Source organism: Planococcus citri, chromosome 1 (genome assembly GCF_950023065.1).
Source record: "Planococcus citri chromosome 1, ihPlaCitr1.1, whole genome shotgun sequence".
In the NCBI taxonomy this organism is placed as follows: Eukaryota; Metazoa; Arthropoda; class Insecta; order Hemiptera; family Pseudococcidae; genus Planococcus; species Planococcus citri.
This window is the reverse complement of record NC_088677.1, coordinates 54,806,781-54,826,709: the sequence shown is the minus strand read 5'-3', so window position 1 is coordinate 54,826,709 and position 19,929 is coordinate 54,806,781. Positions and strand designations below refer to the sequence as shown.

The following is a 19,929-nucleotide window of genomic DNA, read 5'->3' as shown; positions in this document are numbered from 1 at the left end:
CTACTAATGTTGAAGTGAACATCACATCACAGTGATACCTATAGTCTTTGTTTCCCTGCACGTATAGGTACTTTCTCTTTCTAGTTTCTTGAGCAGGTATCTCCATTCTTTACATATAACTAAGTTATCTATGATGACTAAAAAAATATCTACTACCTTCGATTTTAACTTGAACAAAATGCGTGATTTTAAACGTAGGTACCTAGTACCTATATACTACCTATAGAACTACATACAAAGTTTGTGGAAAATGTCACCGAATAAATACGCGTCGTCATGAGTGAATTTTCAATCTTTTTTAAATATTCGAGTAAATATTTTGGTGGTCTTCCTACTTTTGGAAAAAATAATCAAAAATTGTTTCAAAAGCACAAAATTCAAATATCTGTACGTATTTTTTTTTTTTTTTTTTTTTGATTAGAATCCTCAATGTCTGTTCAGCACACCAGTTCTTTCAGAATTAAGAGGCTGGGATATGCCAAGGCCTATATTCCAACTGAAAAAAAAATGAATTAAAGAATTATTTTGAGTGTTGAAATATTTCTGTAGATCAATGTCCAAATAGGAAGGTAAGAGAGTCCAATATGGAGGTAATTTTTAATTCAGAAAACGATAAAAAATTATAAGCCTATTGGTAATACGTTTCATACATCTTGTATGGTCTTTTTATAGGGCAAAGTCAAATAAGTCCCCCTTAACTAACAATTTCTAGTATTTTACAAAATATGTGGTACTTTTTTTGTAATTTTGTCAATAGTACCTTGAAATTGAGATTCTAATGTAAACCGAGTTTTATTTTACTAACCGAGAAAAAATGCTCTTCAAAATATTAAGAAAAATTACCTAAATTAAATTAACAAAAATAAAACACACTTTTGAAAATTCTATTTGTTAAGGATTACGAAAAACATTGGTAAAATAGAATTTTTAGTTCGTCGAAATAACGATTCATCTGATGAGATGTAAAAACACAGCGATTAAAAATATTAAAAGAAACGGAGGTTGCCAATCGATGTTCACAAAATAAAACTGCGACGGTTTTTGGGTCGTTCTCACGATGGGGGTAACTGTTCAATAGGAACTGCGTATTTGAAATCAGCAGGAAACTAGCTCGAGGCTAATGGCAACATGAGTTTGTACGACATTCTGATAGTTGCTTCAGCTACACCTGCGATATCACTGATCTCTTTTTGGCTTTTATTATCACCTGATGCCTGCAGCAACCAAAAAAAATCATAAAATTAAAATCCCAGATTTTTCATTTTCTAAAATGAATTAAACATCGGTATTTTATGTACTTGAGATGCCATGTAAATAGCGGCAGCGGCGACTGATATGGGTGATTTTCCTGCTACAATATCCATTTCCACAGCTTTTCGGGCAATATGAGAAGCAGCTCTTTGCACGTTCATAGCCAAACCTGAAAATCACCGTAGCAGTTTAGGGATTACTGGCAGATTGATTTTATAGTAAAATTCACGCATATTTACCCAAATTAGAACAAAATCTCGACATGAAATCACCGGTGGTGATCAGTTCTACGTTCGTTTTCAAGGCTTTGAGTATAAGCTTGAAACACCTGGCAATTTCTCTCTTACTGATTTTGCTCACAGCGCAAATTTCCTACAGAGAACAAATATTAATTTACAATAGATTGATCTGTTTTGAGAAAAAATCAAAGTAATGGAATTTTTTACTTTAAATGTCCTTGGAACGTCTTCTTGTCTGCATGCAATGTACAAACAAGCTGACGCAATTGCATCGTTCGATCTGCCTTTTAAATTACGTCCATCGTGAACTTGCTTAAACAGTACATTGGCCCGATCGACGATCGCTTTAGGTAAATTGATACGATCTGCCATGCTTCCAATTTCTTTACATGCGTTGATTAGCGTTCTATCGGAGGAACTCATCTATTAAACAAATCGATCCTTTTAATAAACGCAACCCCGATCTTTCGATTCAAAATGATCGCCAATACGCACCGTCTTTCTGTTATGATATTTAGACATTCCGAATTCATCGAAAGAGGCGCTTCCTCGAGCTGGACCAATGATGGTGGAAAGATCAGAACCACCTAAGAGAGGATTCTCTGGACCACCAACACGAGATGGATCTTCGGTTGTTTTCTCATTGCTAGGGCTAGGATTTTTATGCAAATGCTTGTCTGAATGCGCTGCAGCAGATGCCGCATAACAATGTTTCTTTTGCGATTCATGCATTTTTAAGCCGAATTGCAAAATTTTTTAGCGCATAATTTTGCTTTTTTAGACCATAAACGCTTAATACTGCTTATTTTCAGCAAAAAATGGCCAATAACCGCCTTTTTAGCGCTTTTTTAAGTACTTTAGCGCATATTTTGAAGAAAAACGACAAAAAATCGTTCTGAAAACTCAAATTTTTGTTGTTTTGTCTAAAAAAATCACTTTCAAAATATTTTAGTTGAAAAAAAAAATAAAAACATTTCTATCTCTGATTTCGCAAACGAACGTTTGAATTTTGATTCGGTTCGTTTTTATTTAACCAAATCTTGTAACCTGTCACTTGTAGGTACATTTAATGTTTTTGTTCAAAAATTAAATCTAAAATAAATATGATTTTTGGTATTTTCCTGATTTAAATAATTCAGTTCAAACTTGATAGGAAATTCAATAGGATTTTCGCATTCTGCTTAAAAATGCCTGCATTTTAATATGTCACACGATGCACTTACAAACTGCTTATTTTCGCTTTTTTAGATTTTTTGGCGCATAATTTTGCTTTTTTTGGCCATTTTAACTGCTTTTTATAAGCGCTTAAAACTGTTTTTTCAGCGCATAAAAATCCTAGCCCTAGCAGTGAACGTTCTCCACTCAGAGCCAACGTCGATTACGCTGAAAAACGATTCCTTGCGTAAATATCTCTTTACTGATCACTAAAGTAACTTTTTTTGATCAAATTGATACTCACCGATCCCCTACAACTAAGCCACATTCCGAACATATTGTATCACCTGCGTGACAATCTTCAATGAGTGGAGCATCGGGATGATGTCGGCAGGCGACTTTATCCATTTCAAATCTAAATTAACGGATTTGTGATTAATTGACAAACAAAATAAGGTACTTTTCTGGTTCGAGGGTAGAAGATATTACCCGTGAAAGTTGGACACGGTGAAAGGGGTGAAACAGTGGTGACAGTTGTGAAACAGCAACCAAGGTATCACCTAGTAATCACAAATCCACAAAAACACACAGGCCACGCCACACAGCGAGTATTCGATAGAAAATTACGAATCGTTCGCCAAAAATGTTCGAATAAAACAAAAAGATAAAACGAGCAACGAGAAACTTTATTTCAACCTTTTGAACCTTTCGAGAAACCATTCATAAAACAACTAAAATCATGTTCTTCGAAATATGTTGATAATAGGTAAACACTCCTATGCTGCACTCCAATGTAAAGTATCAAGTAAAGTATCAAGGTTACTAGAAGCAAGCTTTTCTGGGGTACTATTTAGAAGGTTTTCATAATACATTTCTGGGTCTACATATTTTTCACAGTGCTTAGATAAAAATGCTTTTCTAGGTACATCACTTAAAAACAGAATCAAGATTAAATAGGTACTGTTTTAATCACGTGCTCTGTTTCAAAAACGATACCACACGCACACCAGGATATTTTCAAATTGTTTAAGCTAAACATGAGCAAATGAAAGGATGTAACACGGCTCTGCACATTCTTCCTTCAAAAATAAGTGTAGGCAAATTAAAAGACTCTTCCTATCCCATTTATTTTCGTTTTAAATTGATTACCCAAGTACAGGGTGCCCAGAAATATCGGGTACCCCTGAAAAAGTTTTCTGCTAAATACTTCGGTTGGTCACAGTGAATGATAATAATGATAGCACATGATTGGTTGTTGGACTGGAGAGATAACATTCCACCAATCATATGCATGTATTTCAGTTTCACGTTGCCAACCTATATTTTTAATGAAAAACGTTCTTTGGGGTAAGTACCCGATATTTCTGGGCACCCTGTACTTAATATTTCATTTTTTCACAAGTCTGAAATTTTAGGATTGAATTTAAATTCTCTTCGAAATTTTTGAACTGAAAAGCTGTGATAGGGTAGGTGTGATAATTATGACTTATGACATTTATGACTACGTAAGTAGCATATATGTAAATGTAGTATAAGTACTTGTAAGTAAGATAGCTTCAAAACTATATTTTCAGCATAGATTACTTATAAAATGACATTTTATTCGAAATGCACAATGCACGTTATATTGTCAATGTGTAGGAATGTGTTAAATGTTTCCATAAGAAAATAAAAATTCATTGTTCAAAAAAAAAAAAAAAAAAAAAATTGGAAATGGATGGGAATTTGAGAAATTATATAGGTACAAATTCCGTTTTGTTTGAGCGAAAAATGGAAATAGAAAAATAAATGGTTTGCAATAGTAAAAAATGTTGTTTTCTTTACATTAAAAATTTCATGAACTCTTCAGTTACGTATCAGCATTCGGCACTTAAAGATATTCAAAATTTCTTGTAATTCTAATTTTAATTTAATCATTCAAAATGAGAGAAATAGTACATTTACAAATTGGGCAAAGTGGTAATCAAATAGGAACCAAGGTACGACTATTATACTTCATTTTTTTCCTCTCATTAATCGCAAAGAAGCAAACTTTGAAAATGAGTTTCGTTTTTCTCCGACTAATAAAAATAATATCCAATTTCAGTTTTGGGAATTGCTATCCGATGAACATGCAGTTGACCCAACTGGTCACTACTACGGTGACTCGCCTCTACAGATCGAAAGAATTAATGTATACTATAATCAGGGGTTAGGTAAGAACTTTTTTTTTTGACAATTTTTCATTTTGAAGTCATTTTTCGAATTTTACAAAGTGAAATATTTTTAGGATGCAAATATGTCCCACGAGCTGTGCTGGTCGACTTGGAACCCGGTGTCTTAGATTCAATTCGAGGACGAGAAATAGGTCCTCTATTTCGACCAGATAATTTCATTGCTGGTTTAACCGGAGCCGGAAACAACTGGGCTAAAGGTCATTACACCGACGGTTCTGAATTAGCCGATGCTACCTTGGAAGTTGTGAGGTACTTTATTAGAATTTTTACGAATAAAAAATTACCTACCTACATTTACGAATTTAAATCGACGATTGTAAAATTTTTCAACTTCAGAAAAGAAGCCGAAGGAGCAGAATGTTTACAAGGGTTCCAAATTGTCCACTCTTTAGGAGGCGGTACAGGATCGGGAATGGGAACTTTATTAATAAACAAAATTCGAGAAGAATTTCCTGATCGAATCGTCAACACGCACTCAGTCATTCCGTCGCCCAAAGTAAGAAATTGCTCAGGCGTACCTACCTTACTAAAGAAATTTTACCAGCAGTTGACATTTTTTGCAATTTTTTTTAATAGGTCTCCGATGTCGTTGTAGAACCATATAATACAACTTTATCTGTCGATCAGCTGGTTGAAAGCACGGATGCCACGTTTTGTATAGATAATGAAGCCTTATTTGATATTTGTACTCGTACATTGAAATTAGACAGGCCGGTGTACAGTGACTTGAACCATCTTATTTCACTTACGTTATCCGGGGTCACCACCAGTTTCAGATTCCCAGGTCAACTTAACGCTGACTTGAGGAAATTAGCCGTCAACATGGTACCATTCCCCAGATTACATTTCTTCGTTCCTGGGTTCGCACCTCTCACCGCTAAAGAAGTTCAGGATTACCGTGCCATGTCTGTTAACGAGTTGACTATGCAAGCTTTTGATATGAAGAACATGATGGCAGCTTGCGATCCTCGTAACGGCAATTACCTTTGCGTGGCCTTAGTTTTTCGTGGACGAATGTCCACGAAAGAGGTATGTAATACCTATTCAATATACCTACCTACGTCTATTATCGTAATTTTCAAAAATTATTCAATTGTTTAATGTTTATTTTGATTATAGGTTGAGGAACAGCTTAGTGCAATTCAGCAACGAAATTCGATGTATTTCGCCGACTGGATACCGAATAATTTGAAAACAGCCGTTTGTGATATTCCAAACCGAGGAATACCCATGTCTGTCACATTCCTCGGTAATACTACCAGCATCCAGGAAGTATTTAGGCGAGTTGCTGATCAATACAACGCTATGTTCCAAAGAAAGGCTTTCTTGCATTGGTATACCGGTGAGGGTATGGAAGAAGATGAATTTTCAAAAGCGGAAGGTACGACTTTTTATAGTTTTCAATTAGCGCTTGAAGTAATGCAATTTTGATTAATCGTGTCGCTTTTGTTTAGGTAATTTATTGGATTTAATTTCCGAATATCAACAATACGAAGAAGCCAGCGGTGATGACGATGCTGAGTATGAAGAAGCTCCCAGATTAACGCCTAGAACAGCAGAGGGAAGTGAAGATGATGTATCAACTGAATCTCCTGGTACCACTACTGGTGTTCCTATGGAATAATTTTTTTTGAAAATATTTTGTCCGATTAATTCAACTTCTTCGTAAGATGTTCACCTTTGAAACCAAATTGAATGAAATTTTGAGTCTTTTTATGTTATTTTATTTTTAATTTTTCGCAAACTGTGCCATATTTTATCTTGTGCTGATTCTTTAATAAATCTTTTAATTAAATATGTAGGTATATTTCATCATTTTGTTGATACCTACTGATGATTGAAAACAATATACCTACAGGTATATAGGTAGATACGTAAAACTGAGAAGCGAAATTGTTATCATTCTCAGATCATTTTAAAAAAATGATGCTGCAAATCGATTGATAAAAATTGAAAAAATCTGCGTAAAATAGAAAATTGAAAAATGTAGCCATTCTCAGATCATTGAAATGAAATGATGCTGCAAATCGAGAAGCCAGTTGGGGATTATAACTTTACCTACATATTCATCTTGGGCTTACCTATACGTATAGGCTATAGGTGTAAAATCTAAAAATGATTATATTATTCAACTCCCAAGCTTACCTGTAAATTATGAACATTGCATGTCTTGATTTTACCTATTATGTGTATAGTACACAGTACACCTGATCGTCTGATCAAATAATAAAAGGAACATTCCATTTAATTTTTACCTGTAGGTAACTATAAAAATCGTTTTGACATACGTAATGTCTGGACAGGTATGGTACTTACGATTGCTCTTTGAAATTTATACATTTTTAATCCAAAAAAGTAGCTGATTGAGCTGATATAATGCCTAGGTACATTCAATTACCAAAATGATGGTAGCTCATCTTAAACCAGTGTACAGAGTCATAATTTACCTACTTGTAAAATTATGAATACTCAGCATCAAACTTATCAGTTTTCTGTTTCAAATACCGTTTTTTCTAAGACGATAATTTTTTGCAAGGGTGAATAACCTTTCAATTCAATTACCAAAATGCTGGCAGCTCATCTTAAACCAGTGTACAGAGCCATATAATTTACTTACTTGTAAAATTATGAATACTGAGCATCAAACTTATCAATTTTCTATTTCAAATACAGTTTTCTCGAAGACAATAATTTTTTGCAAGGGTGAATAACGTTTCAAATATTTTAAATAAAAGAATGATAAAAGTAATGAGATTACTTTTTTCATTTGTTCATTATTTCCCCAAAGTAATTCGATACCAATTTTTTTTGCTCAGGTGAATGACATTACAATTTTTTTATGGCAGAGTGGTACAAGTAAAAACTCACTGAAATTGAAATTCGAAAATTAAGATGGAAGCTTTATTACCATTAAATTGAACGTATGTCCAACATGATTAAAATTCGAAAATTACAATAATTTTAATTATCTTTCAACAAACATTCTTTTACAAAAATCGTTCACAATAATTTTAAAAATTAACGCATTTTGATGACGTATGCGTACTGATGTGCAATGGTATAAAAATTAATTAGTCGGGGCATCCATTGTTGCACTGGGTGATTCGGTAGATGATTGATCGCCACCTTCTTCACTACCTTCGGCAGTTCTCGGCGTGAGTCTGGGCGCTTCTTCGTATTCCGCATCGTCATCACCGCTGGCTTCTTCGTATTGTTGGAATTCCGAGATTAAATCCAACAGATTACCTGAACACGAAAAATAAAATTGTTTTAAAATTTTCTACAGATTGAAAAAAATCAAGTTTTTAAAACAAAAAACCTCCGACGTACCTTCCGCTTTCGAAAATTCGTCTTCCTCCATGCCTTCACCAGTGTACCAATGCAAGAAAGCCTTTCTTTGGAACATGGCATTGTATTGATCGGCGATTCGTCGGAACATTTCTTGGACACTGGTCGTATTACCAATGAAAGTAACGGACATGGGGATTCCTCTATTCGGAATATCACAAACCGCCGTTTTAACGTTATTCGGAATCCAATCGGCGAAATACATCGAATTTCTTTGTTGGATGGCGCTTAGTTGTTCTTCAACCTAGGAAAACGAAATTATTTATAAATCACGCTTCAAATGACGATACAAAAAAAAATTAATAAAATAATTACACACCTCTTTCGTTGACATCCGTCCTCTAAAGACTAAAGCAACGCAAAGATAATTTCCACTACGTGGATCACAAGCGGCCATCATGTTCTTCATGTCGAAAGCTTGCATGGTCAATTCGTTAACCGTCATGGCACGGTAATCTTGTACTTCTTTGGCGGTGAGCGGTGCGAATCCGGGTACGAAGAAATGTAATCTCGGGAATGGTACCATATTAACTGCCAATTTCCTTAAATCAGCGTTAAGCTGACCAGGAAATCTAAAGCTGGTGGTGACTCCGGATAACGTTAACGAGATTAAATGATTCAAATCGCTATAAACTGGTTTTTCCAATTTCAAAGTACGAGTACAAATGTCGAATAACGCTTCGTTGTCAATACAGAAAGTGGCGTCTGTACTCTCAACCAGTTGATCGATGGATAAAGTAGTATTATAGGGTTCTACGACTACGTCAGATACCTATCAACAGAATTGACTCGTTAGTTTTAAAAAAGAAGCGCTATATTTACTTAATGTTTCTTGATTACTCACTTTAGGAGACGGTATTACAGAATGCGTATTGACAATTCGGTCAGGAAATTCTTCTCTTATTTTATTAATCAATAAGGTACCCATTCCTGAACCGGTACCGCCTCCCAAGGAATGAACTATCTGGAATCCTTGCAAACATTCGGCGCCCTCGGCTTCTTTTCTAAAAAATTCGATGAAAAAAAATGTAAAATAGTCATCCATTATGATGAATTGGTATTCTTTATTCACATCTCAAATTACCGAACTACTTCCAGAGTGGCATCTGCTAATTCGGAGCCATCTGTATAATGTCCTTTAGCCCAATTGTTACCGGCTCCGGTTAACCCCGCAATAAAATTATCTGGTCTGAATAGTGGGCCAATTTCACGTCCACGGATCGAGTCCAATACACCGGGTTCCAAATCAACTAGAACAGCCCTGGGAACGTACTTACATCCTGGAATAAAATTGAATTTCAGTATTACAAGTTCAAAGTTACATTTCCAAAAATAGGCACATACCTAAGCCTTGGTTGTAATAAACATTTATCCTTTCGATTTGTAACGGCGAGTCACCGTAGTAGTGACCCGTAGGATCAACGGCATGTTCATCTGACAGTAGTTCCCAAAACTGCAGGAAAAAAATTGAATTAAAAAAAAATTGATCAACTCAAAAAATTTAGTAAAAGTTGAAGCTAACAGCTTAGATTTTTCGTGACAATAATCTACGTATCACGACCGGTTTCCAACATAATTCAATTGTCACTAATAAAAAAAATCAAAACAAGGTAGGTAATCTTACTTTCGTTCCAATTTGATTTCCGCTCTGACCGATTTGTAAATGGACGATTTCCCTCATTTTGATTTTACAAAAAACAACTGAAATTTAAACAACGAAAAATTTTGGATGTGGAATCTTGATATGCTGAATGCCCAAATACGAATAAATAAAGACTGCGACTAAATTTGCTTGCGGTAGGATAAAACGTACATGAAATTTAGCAGCCAAGAATTTTTTTAATGTCTCAGTTTTGTGGAAAATAAGCAGCCATTTATAAGTAAAATATCAAAACAAAATTTTCGAAATTTAAATAAATAAAACGAGAAAAAACCTTTTGAAGTTTTAATAAATTTTTCAACGTACCTATAATAAGTTATGGATTTAAACTGAATGTACATATTTATGTATAGTAATTAGAAAAAGATATTCGAGACTACATGCAAGATTATACGACATTATAGAAACATTTATCGAAAATGCTGGTCCAGATAACAACATCTTGAAGACAGGACGAAATTTCTTAATGTATCATCCAATTAATGCATATTAATTTTGAGTGATTGCGTACGTTTCACTAAAAATTACAATTCAAATAAAACACATAAACGTAATATCTAATCTATTTCCAATTCAATTGTTTTACTTTCGGTATAAATACATCGTAGAAGAACTCGGCATTTAAAAATAAAGATGTTGAAAACGACCAAATTACAACTAAATTATGCTTTAGCAGCTAGTAAATTTAAATCAGAAATGCATTTCTTGAGCGTTTCTTTTTCTGGTTGAGCTGCAATAGCATCTTGAACACTTCTCACTACCCATTCTACCATGAATTGCTGTCTGACTCTCGATTCAATTTTTCCTACTTCAACTTGGTAGTCTAATCGTTTTTTCACCTACGAACAATGTAATCCATGAAATTTAATCAATATTATCTCATAATTCTGCAAAAATGTGACAGTACTAGTATTTTACCTGTTGGTATAGGTTCATTATATTTTGTCGGTAAGCCGCTTCCAGTTGTAAGGCGATAGCTTCTTTCTTGGCTTGGAATAAAAGCTTTTTACCTTCTTGACGCCATTGCTCTTTCTTTTCATGGTCAATCGCATCAGTATAATCTTTTTCATTCTGTTTTCTGAAGTTTCTCATCCTATCGGATTCTTCCTAGAATCACAGATACCAATTAAGGATCCAACTAATTCGTTACACAATCAATAAATTCATAACACGATACATTACCTTCCCTAAACTGGCATTCCAATCGGCCGCCATTTTACCGAGCGGCGATTTCGCAAAAATATAAATCCAAATGAAGAAAGCGACAGTATGCTTAAATTCAGCATCATCGATGAGATAAAATTCTTTGCTAATCAACGTCGCCATAATACCAATACCCAAAGTATACGGACCTACAAAATGTAATGCTATATTTAGATAAGGCTCTCAAATCGAATACCATCGAGAGAATGATTCACATACCTGCAACTCCCAGTTTTGGGTACAAGAATTTGAACCATTCTTCTGGAATGAATACCATTCGGCATGGTGAGGTATTCTCAAGTCTGACAGGTTTAGGGAAATTGACTAAATCTCGTTCAGGTCCGTGAAAAGGAGATGGTAAAGGAATATAATCTGCTTTCAGTTGAGTAACTGGTTTCTCCGGGTCGAAATCGACATATGATGATTCGATGAATTTTTTCTCTGCCGGCTGTTCTTCGGTTTTCACGACTTCTGTAGAAGCGGGTCGTGCATATGACAGCCCGAAGAAGGACTGCGGTTTAAATACTATAATAAGAAAAAAAATTGAAAATTGACGGGTGTTACGAACGCTGATTACAGTAGAAGTATTACAAGCATTGAACACAAGATACATTACTTGCTCTCGCAGATAAACGAGATAACATCTTGGACAGTGTATTTATTCTAAAATAAACTCAACTTTTAACTAAATTAAATACGAAATACAATTAATTATCTTAAATAACTTGCACAAACTAACCTCGTAAAGGTTATACAAAAAGGAAAAGGGGAGCTCAATAGATAACATTGCCAGGTGAAAATTTATTGGGTTTTGGGTTTTCACCGTTTGTTTTCAACAACTGGCTTGTAAGTAATGTGCACAAAGTTAAAAAAATTTCGAATTCTTTTCATTCAAAAAAAAAAGTAAATACGCCCAAAAATTGTTTTAAATTTTTTTATCGTTTCTCTTTCATTTACTTTATGGAACTATATTAATTAGACTTTTGTTATATTATTTGCACGTATAGTGATCGCTACAGTTCTGTCTATCACATTAATTTCTCTCCAGGTGTATTATGTATAAGATACTGAACCTGTCACTATAGTTCATACTCCACTATTCATTCACTTGTTCGGTGTATCCATTCATTTCAATCCCAGAAAGATGACTGTAATAACAAGATTCTGGTCACCATGTCTGGTATACACAAATTTAAATACAGCTTGTTATGCCATCGCTGGATATACAGTGGTAAGTATTATTCAGTTTCATCTCCGAAGTTCAGTGCTTCGACTAAAACCATACGTTTACTGTTCTTCACTTCGCAGGCAGCTAGTGTCGTCTTGATTACATTAACCAAGTACATGATGGCAGGAGGAGAATCTACAGAATTATATTTTCCTTTTTTCGAAAATGATGTCAGAAATAGTAAGTTGAAAAGATTCATTTTATTAAATCAATTTTCCTGCATTTTCTTTCTATAATGGAATAATTGTTTTCGTAGGTATGATTACGTACGGTACCATCGCCATAGTGTTTTTATTCTACATGATATTATCGGCGGCTGCTTTGGTTCATGGCGTATTAACTTCACTCAGAGGTTACTTATTACCCTGGCTGTTTGGAATGATGTTTATTATTTTATTCCAATTACTATGGTCTATATGGCTTTTGTATGGATATTATATCTACGTGAGTTTTGATGAGTTATTTTTTTCAATTATTTTATTGAAAATTCAGATCAACTGATTTGAAAGCACTTGTTTGTTCATTTTTAGATTCAAATTGTGGTTCCAGCAATTATTTACTGGCTGTGGGCTGCGTACAATGTAAGTAAAATTTTTGAAGAGATTAATTACTATTCGCTGCTCTAATATTTCAAATTTTATTTCAGTTTTATTGCTGGTTATGCGTGTACACCCAATACAAGATCATCGCCAGAATGCAATCTCCGAATATTGAATTAATTTACTCTTAGTATTATCACGTCCATCGGTGATATGGATCAATTTTGCACTTCGTACTCTTAACTTCGTCCCCTAAAGTAAAAATAGGCATTTTTTTCAATTTTAAAGACTAAATGAACACGATTGTATTGATTATGTTGATTTTTTTCTCTTATTTAACTTATTTCATAACGAATGTGATTTTCAATTATTATTCGATAAGAAATTCCTAAAATTCTAAACCTTTGAGGTTTTCCTACCGATTTGTTTTGAAAAGTATTTCCGGAAAATATTCATTTTTTTAATAAGTTGATTTTATCTATGAAGTATCAAACTTTCATTCCAAGTATTACAGAATCTTAATCGCAGCTTACGCGATGTTCGAATTTTGTTTAGCATTTTAAAAATTAATAATTTAAAAACTGCCATTTAAGTTTGGTATGAATAGTATTTACTTATACAAAACGAGTTAGGTACTCCTTTTTTATCTTCATATTTTTACTTATTTATTTATGTATTTTATGTACCTGCCTGTGTCTGTTTCGTTTCAGTACTCAATTTTTTTTGGTAAGATTTCGTAAAATTTTTCCACCGAGTGTGCTTTATTTTGGAAACGTATTCCGTCCATTATTAAATTTTTATTGTACATATATATTGACAAACGATACATTTTATTCGTAAGACAGTTTTTTGTAACTTTTTTCCGCTCATTTGTTCTCAGTTTTTTGACTGATTATTTTTTATGCCGTAGCGATAATTTTTTACACCATTGTATGATTGTTTCTTTTTAATACATCGTTCGAAATTTTTATTCATCTTATTCTCAGTTCTGTTACGTTTAAGTGGTTTTGAGGAATTTTAAAGCTGTATCATCGTATTTTTTCATTTATGTAAACATCGTGAGTAACACGTTTAACGTTCTAATGCATTTTATTACTCTTAACGATTGTTAAAAAAGGCAACTTGCCAGAAAAATTACGATCTTGTTAACTTGTTTTGGTTTTGTTCGACAACCATTGGTAAGAAATGTTTTTTGCAATTGTCTTAGGACTTATGATCATGATGGTGCTCAACAAATTGATTGGTTGCCTATGCGGCCAAATTAGGAGCAAAAAATAAGTACATGTAAACAAGTGTCATCCTCTATGCGTTAAAATTTTTGAAGACCGAATTTTTAAAAAAAAAGAAGTGTGATGAAGATTTAACGAAAAAGTTTCGAAACATCGGTCTCGCATTTAAAAAATGTAGCTGCGTTGGTACTTACTTGCTATTTTAGTGATCAAGTGTTAGATTATTCAGAAAAAATTTGAAGAAAATATTCACAGGTTGCAGATAGCAATTAAAAAGCTACTTATTTATTTTCTCGGATAGAAATTTAAGCCATTGAGAAAAGGCTTAAAATTATAAATTGAATTATTGAACTGTTTGGGTAGGCCTATTATTTTTTCGTTTCTCCACAAAACTCATGGTGAAGTTATGTTGGTTGCATATATCAGGAAAAATGAAGGAAATAACAATAAGGTTTAAAAATGAGTATTTTGTATCTACATAAAATGGAATCTGATTTTACATTTTAGTTAGATATTTCGGTAGTTCTAACTTTAGGGGCTTGGGGAGGGGCCTCATTATTGTTACCAGACCAAAAGTTTGTTAGCACAAAAGTCGTATCTCTGCGACACATGACTCTTAGGAGCCATCAACATTTAAGATGGACTTATATGTACAGTTTCTATCTCTAGTTCTGTAATCAGCAAATTTTGAAGATTACGAAGATGGGGAAAGCAGAAGCTCAAAAAAAATATTTATCGAAAGGTTACATTTTTATTTTTATTAGTAAGTATTAGATATTTTTTTTACATCAAAATGAAAAATAAAAAATTTGTGAGAGTGGAAAATTTGTAGATGATTTTTGAATTTTGAAACAAAGTCTTGAAGCCAATTTAGTTTTCAACTAGAATAGGTACATGAATGCGTAAAAAATTTATCTTGTTTGTATTTGTAATACAGAACCAGTTATGTTGCTTTGTTATCATTTCTATTGTTTCATTTCATTGTTACTCGAAATAAATCACGATTTAGGTAGGTATTGAATTAATAGATGATTGATGATACCAGTGAAATACTCGAGAACAAATATCTTCGAGAGTACAAACGAGTCGTCAAGTTTTCATCATTCTATATTCGTTTTGAGAAAAGGTTAGATTTGGAAGATTAGTCCAATTCCATTGAAACTTACTGTGTTGTGTTGGTGAAGATTTTCAACTTATATGCGAACTTTTAAACATGAATTTGAAGTTTAACTGGGCATAAACAATAGGTATAATCGAAGTTTTCACATTAGTTTGAGAAAATGTAGTTGCAGAGTCGTTCATGTGTCAATAAAAATCTAATAAATGGCCGGAATAAATAAACGTACCTAGGTAAGTTTGATGCGTTAATACTTAGAGTAACTATACTTTGTTTTACTTATAGCCTACATATTGTATGTCGGATTAAGTACCTACCTAATGATATTTTAAATTTTAAAATTTTTCTATTATTATTACTATGATTATTTTTTATTACCTATATCAAGGAAGAGTAAAAATCTCTTAGTGGTGATGTTTTGAGTGATTTGGTGGGAAAATGTGTTACATATACCTACCTACTGAATTGTAGATCAATAATATGTTTGCGTGATGTTTTGCTGTAATATGTTCTTATGCTATTGTTCTCGAAAAGTGCTGCGAAAAATTTACAATACCTAAATAGAAATTTATAGTCGAATTTGAGAACATTTATTCACGTAAAGACTCCGTGTCGGTACTTTCACGTTGTTGATAAGTTCAATCATTAATATACAAGCGTACCAGTACCCTACCTACCCATCAACTACCTACATACCTATTTTCTATTCCGTTCTTCAATTTTGTTCGTGTATTCAACAACGAAATATTTTACTCTGTAATAGTTTCAGTTCAACTTGATGGGTTTTATATGTAATTATGTAAATGTTTTCTCGAGAATTATGAATTTAAATATAACTACTTCGGTGCTACTGGTATCTCAAACTTTAAGTTTTAGAATTTTCAGCCGTAAAGTAGGCCAGCGTAATATTCATGAGATCTCTTTATCTTCCATTAATTTAAGTGCATTTAGTGAGTAGGTAGGTACTTGTAAAAAACAACTGCAATTATTACCATTGAACTTAATCATTCGAAGTGGTATACGTACTACCTATCTATTTTTCGATTGAAAAATTGAAACGTTCCCAAAGATGCACCATTACGCTATCATCGAATTGCGCATAGTCCTGGTGAAACGTTCAGCGATGGTTTTTTTGCCCACCGCCGCGTACCATTTTCGATCATAAGAATTGCATTTACTTGGAAATTTTTGCATGCAAAATTTGGCAAACCAGCTCGATGAATGCTGGGCGAACGTTTTATAAACCGGCGGCTAAATATAAACGAAATATTCTAATGATGTTGCTATTAAAGCGCGCATGTTATAAGTGCACATGTTTCCAACTATTTTATACATCGGTTCGTTATACAGTTGTAAAGAAAATGTAATTTGCTAAAAAAAAAAAAACAAAAACTGCCACACCGGACACTCAGAGATATCGTAGTCGTTTTGCGGAATTCTGTATGGGAAATTCGTCAAATTAGTGCCAACGCTATGGAGAGTGTTTACAAATGTATTTAGCCTTACGCCATTTCATCTGTATAGTAAATTGGTGATCTTTTGTGATAATTACTAACATATGCGTCTTGCGTCGGTTATTGCAGCGACAATAGGCTACTTATTTCTTGTTGTACGGATGATGCTGTTTCATGAACGTCGTTTCTTTGGAAAAACATGACCCTCGGAAGTGTCACACAAAGGTATAACGCATTGACGACAGAAGGAAGTGATTCGTCTCATTCAAGCATTTCTTCTATACCGGCGTCGAAATTTAATGAGTAAGTGACGCACTTGAGCACTTAATTTAAAATTATCTATACGCACGCATGCGCCTTGGTACATAAAATTATGACATGTGACGCGAACTAACGATGAGAAACAATGATGGTGAAATTTGATGGTGATCATGGAGATGTTGAGAGACTGATTCAAAAAGAGTTGCTTGTGTCATCATACAATCCAAGTCTTGATATGATTGTCTCAACCTATACCTATGTGATTTTCTCTGAGTTCTAAACAAAATTTAAATTTGGTTTGAAATTGAGTAGGTATTTTTTCTCATTCAAAATTTGTTTATTAGTTGCGCTCTACAATATGCTTGAATACCGTTGTCAGACCTTCACCTTTCGTACCTATTAGATAATCAAATTTCATTCTTTAAGCCATTACGTTCCAGTTCTCAATCTCAACGCTCATTGTAAGTTGTGCGGAAATGAAAAAAAAAAAAAAGATGATACCTAATTATTGCTTGTATGCGTTAAAGTATTCGCGAATTCGCAGAAAAGACGAAAATACTTACCCTTTTAATTTTGCTACTTCTCTCGCTATTGTTTCAACTAATTAATTACAGCTATTATGGTGGGTGCTAGATGCTCCCTTACTTTAGAATAACACAGCACCTCCGTTATAAATGATACGAGTTCGAGAAGTTGTGTGTTATTTATTTGGTGATATTTGATCTTTTGTTTGCTTTTTCATTAAAAACATGGCGCAAAAGATGGAAAAAATGCGTCATTTTTCTTTCGTCGTGGATTGTTAGAGCCTAGATTGCATTTTTTTAGTCGTCGACAATTTTCAACGAAATTGTACGTTTACCTACCTCGCAAATTACATACAGGGTGGACAGAAATATCGTGAACTCCAGAGAACGTTTTTCATTAAAAATATAGGTTGGAAACGTGAAATAGATGCATATGGTTGATGGAAAGTTATCATCTCAGTCCAACAACCAATCATATGCTATCATTACTATATTATCATTCACTGTAACCAACCGAAATATTTAGCAGAAAACTTTTTTTAGGGGTTCACGATATTTTTGTCCACCGGTAGTATTGCTTGATTGAAACAAACACCTACATGTAACAATTTTCCTGCGTGTTTTTCTTTTCCGAATGTTAAAATAGGCCTAATAGGGAACACAGATTTTTAAATTTGTAGCCTAAATTGATTGCTTAGGTATAAGGTACATAGTGTTAACTTGGACGAAATGCATGGTCACTTTTTTTTACATTGATAAATTCCTTCAGAATCTTGACAATATTATTGAATCTCTGCGTTAGGTATGTAGATTAATTATGTGCTCTTTGTGCAAGATTTGTGTAGGAAAATATTCATCAGCTCAGGTGCCTTTGGTAGGTAACATGGTCAATAATCTAATCAGGTTTTCCCAATTGCATCTGATCACTGATCAGTTCTGATTCTAAATAGATCTAATTAGTTTAGATCCAGAGAATGTTCGAGGATCTGATCAGATCTGTTTAGATCCGCAATCAGGGTTTTCCTATTGGATTAATCAGGTCTGATCAGCTGTAATCCCATCAAAACCTAAGTCTGGCCGGGCATATACAATTTGGGCACATTCTCACTCCTGGCATACAAACTGGGCACACTGCTAGAAATCGCCCTCTAATGACACATACAAATTGGGCACATACAAACTGGGCACACTAGAAAAAAAAGAACGAAAAGAGCACATACGAAAGAATGAACCTCGCATTTAAAACTTTTATTTAAAAACTTGAATGTAAAAAATGTAGGAACCATTCAAACAAGAACATTTTAAAAATATGTATAGGTAGGTACTATAAGACTTTGAAAAATAACAATAAAATAAGTAATAACATCATTCAAAAAAATTGTCAAATAGGGTCAACAGGTACTCAAACTCCTACAGTATGGCCATAATGGTGGCTTGAAATTCGTAGAAACTTCAAAACATCTCGGTCATCATTATATTTCATAATTGCTGATGCTATAGTTTTCTGCCTCTTTGCAGACGAACTACTGGTATTCTTCTTTCCATCTTTAATGCGATTCAGCTTTACAACAGTCATGATTTGCGTCCCCTTCAGAACTTCAAAAATTTTATAAACACTGGGATGAGTATGGTAGAAAGATTTGTTGAAATGTGCGTGGAAACTTTCACATGCGTTAGTTGTCCAGGTGAGAGCAGCTGATTGATGGGCCCAAAAACTGGGAGGAAACAACGCATCTTCCTTTATGTAGTTTTCAACCAAGTGATCGCAGAACTCTTGAAGTTTGGAATCTTGAGGACAAATACTCATCAAGTGGAAGGTAAACGCGTCAGATACGTCTTCTGGTTTTAAAAACATCAAACCAAAACATAGTTTAATCCATTCTCCTATTTCGTTGTTCGATTTTCAGGTAGGTTCTTACTCTAATACAGATAATATGGATGGATGTGAGTTTAATTCTGTGTATGTAAGTACATGAATTACCAGAGTACCTACCTACTTTTTTGATAAGTACATATCTGCTTTGGATGAAATCTATTAAGAACATAATGTGTGAATACATGTCCTATCTATTTTACCTATTTGATTATTTTTTAGTGTGTCGAAATAGTATGGCTTCTTTTCGATTTCGTTCATTTTTTCTGATGTGCCCAATTTGTATGTGTTCCTTTCGATTTCGTTCGCTCATTCTAATGTGCCCAATTTGTATGTGTTCCTTTCGTTTTTTTTTTCTAGTGTGCCCAGTTTGTATGTGTCATTACTGACCCCCTGGTGTGCTTGCTTATCTTGTGCCCAAATTGTATAAATGCCCGTCTGGCCGGGTTTGGTTAGATAATGGTCAGGTTTGATCAGATCCATAATCCAATCATTTTCCCCAAGAGTGATATACCTACACGTGAAGTACCTTACCTACATGTACGTAGTTTTCGTTTACAGAAGCACAAAATTGAAAATTCATAAATACGGAGAAGTAAATAGAGGTAGGTGGAGATAATCTAATAATCACA

At 33.9% G+C, this 19,929-nt stretch overlaps 6 protein-coding genes across 7 annotated transcripts in view; 3 read left to right on the top strand and 3 right to left on the bottom strand.

The window, feature by feature from the left end:
* Window positions 1-869: 869 nt before the first annotated feature.
* On the bottom strand, window positions 870-3,416 carry LOC135832838 (transcription initiation factor IIB-like). Its single transcript, XM_065346345.1, has 7 exons — window positions 3,135-3,416; window positions 2,993-3,060; window positions 1,986-2,176; window positions 1,698-1,913; window positions 1,491-1,623; window positions 1,299-1,420; window positions 870-1,214 (listed from the first exon to the last, which is right to left on the bottom strand). Exons 2-7 carry the CDS (start codon window positions 3,051-3,053, stop codon window positions 1,107-1,109), a joined length of 831 nt encoding a protein of 276 aa, XP_065202417.1. The 5' UTR covers window positions 3,054-3,060; window positions 3,135-3,416; the 3' UTR covers window positions 870-1,106.
* Window positions 3,417-4,506: 1,090 nt separating this feature from the next.
* Window positions 4,507-6,656, top strand: LOC135832833 (tubulin beta-1 chain-like). Its single transcript, XM_065346340.1, has 7 exons — window positions 4,507-4,624; window positions 4,732-4,840; window positions 4,915-5,110; window positions 5,198-5,357; window positions 5,438-5,890; window positions 5,981-6,242; window positions 6,316-6,656. The coding sequence occupies exons 1-7, from the start codon at window positions 4,568-4,570 to the stop codon at window positions 6,483-6,485; spliced, it is 1,407 nt and encodes a 468-aa protein (XP_065202412.1). The 5' UTR covers window positions 4,507-4,567; the 3' UTR covers window positions 6,486-6,656.
* A 1,092-nt stretch (window positions 6,657-7,748) lies between these two features.
* Window positions 7,749-10,266, bottom strand: LOC135832832 (tubulin beta-1 chain-like). Its single transcript, XM_065346339.1, has 7 exons — window positions 9,834-10,266; window positions 9,554-9,662; window positions 9,294-9,489; window positions 9,054-9,213; window positions 8,529-8,981; window positions 8,192-8,453; window positions 7,749-8,107 (listed from the first exon to the last, which is right to left on the bottom strand). Exons 1-7 carry the CDS (start codon window positions 9,888-9,890, stop codon window positions 7,929-7,931), a joined length of 1,416 nt encoding a protein of 471 aa, XP_065202411.1. The 5' UTR covers window positions 9,891-10,266; the 3' UTR covers window positions 7,749-7,928.
* A 148-nt stretch (window positions 10,267-10,414) lies between these two features.
* On the bottom strand, window positions 10,415-11,848 carry LOC135832836 (ATP synthase subunit b, mitochondrial-like). Its single transcript, XM_065346342.1, has 5 exons — window positions 11,689-11,848; window positions 11,292-11,597; window positions 11,052-11,221; window positions 10,788-10,976; window positions 10,415-10,708 (listed from the first exon to the last, which is right to left on the bottom strand). The coding sequence occupies exons 1-5, from the start codon at window positions 11,714-11,716 to the stop codon at window positions 10,532-10,534; spliced, it is 870 nt and encodes a 289-aa protein (XP_065202414.1). The 5' UTR covers window positions 11,717-11,848; the 3' UTR covers window positions 10,415-10,531.
* A 126-nt stretch (window positions 11,849-11,974) lies between these two features.
* On the top strand, window positions 11,975-13,809 carry pasi1 (pasiflora 1). The gene is made up of 5 exons (XM_065346343.1): window positions 11,975-12,303; window positions 12,381-12,480; window positions 12,557-12,744; window positions 12,831-12,881; window positions 12,947-13,809. The coding sequence occupies exons 1-5, from the start codon at window positions 12,217-12,219 to the stop codon at window positions 13,028-13,030; spliced, it is 510 nt and encodes a 169-aa protein (XP_065202415.1). The 5' UTR covers window positions 11,975-12,216; the 3' UTR covers window positions 13,031-13,809.
* Window positions 13,810-16,544: 2,735 nt separating this feature from the next.
* LOC135832831 (rho guanine nucleotide exchange factor osg-1) overlaps window positions 16,545-19,929 on the top strand; it is a 54,772-nt gene continuing 51,387 nt past the window's right edge. For both annotated transcript variants that reach the window (XM_065346338.1, XM_065346337.1), the window contains exons 1-2: window positions 16,545-16,677; window positions 16,769-16,942. In XM_065346338.1, the coding sequence (XP_065202410.1) occupies window positions 16,839-16,942 (104 nt within the window). In that variant the 5' untranslated portion in view covers window positions 16,545-16,677; window positions 16,769-16,838. The remainder of the gene's footprint in view (window positions 16,678-16,768; window positions 16,943-19,929) is intronic.

Excerpts from the sequence above, each read along its gene's own strand:
- LOC135832838 (XM_065346345.1), bottom strand. The coding sequence starts at position 3,053 with ATGGATAAAGTCGCCTGCCGACATCATCCCGATGCTCCACTCATTGAA. Across the intron at positions 1,914-1,985 it reads AATATCATAACAGAAAGACG|ATGAGTTCCTCCGATAGAAC; the intron begins GTGCGTATTGGC and ends TTTGTTTAATAG. Across the intron at positions 1,624-1,697 it reads ACGTTCCAAGGACATTTAAA|GAAATTTGCGCTGTGAGCAA; the intron begins GTAAAAAATTCC and ends TGTTCTCTGTAG.
- LOC135832833 (XM_065346340.1), top strand. The coding sequence starts at position 4,568 with ATGAGAGAAATAGTACATTTACAAATTGGGCAAAGTGGTAATCAAATA. Across the intron at positions 4,625-4,731 it reads GTAATCAAATAGGAACCAAG|TTTTGGGAATTGCTATCCGA; the intron begins GTACGACTATTA and ends ATCCAATTTCAG. Across the intron at positions 6,243-6,315 it reads TGAATTTTCAAAAGCGGAAG|GTAATTTATTGGATTTAATT; the intron begins GTACGACTTTTT and ends GCTTTTGTTTAG.
- LOC135832832 (XM_065346339.1), bottom strand. The coding sequence starts at position 9,890 with ATGAGGGAAATCGTCCATTTACAAATCGGTCAGAGCGGAAATCAAATT. Across the intron at positions 9,663-9,833 it reads GAAATCAAATTGGAACGAAA|TTTTGGGAACTACTGTCAGA; the intron begins GTAAGATTACCT and ends TTTTTCCTGCAG. Across the intron at positions 9,490-9,553 it reads TTATTACAACCAAGGCTTAG|GATGTAAGTACGTTCCCAGG; the intron begins GTATGTGCCTAT and ends ATTTTATTCCAG.
- LOC135832836 (XM_065346342.1), bottom strand. The coding sequence starts at position 11,716 with ATGTTATCTCGTTTATCTGCGAGAGCAA. Across the intron at positions 11,598-11,688 it reads TCGTTTATCTGCGAGAGCAA|TATTTAAACCGCAGTCCTTC; the intron begins GTAATGTATCTT and ends TTCTTATTATAG. Across the intron at positions 11,222-11,291 it reads CCCAAAACTGGGAGTTGCAG|GTCCGTATACTTTGGGTATT; the intron begins GTATGTGAATCA and ends TACATTTTGTAG.
- pasi1 (XM_065346343.1), top strand. The coding sequence starts at position 12,217 with ATGACTGTAATAACAAGATTCTGGTCACCATGTCTGGTATACACAAAT. Across the intron at positions 12,304-12,380 it reads CCATCGCTGGATATACAGTG|GCAGCTAGTGTCGTCTTGAT; the intron begins GTAAGTATTATT and ends TTCACTTCGCAG. Across the intron at positions 12,745-12,830 it reads TGTATGGATATTATATCTAC|ATTCAAATTGTGGTTCCAGC; the intron begins GTGAGTTTTGAT and ends GTTCATTTTTAG.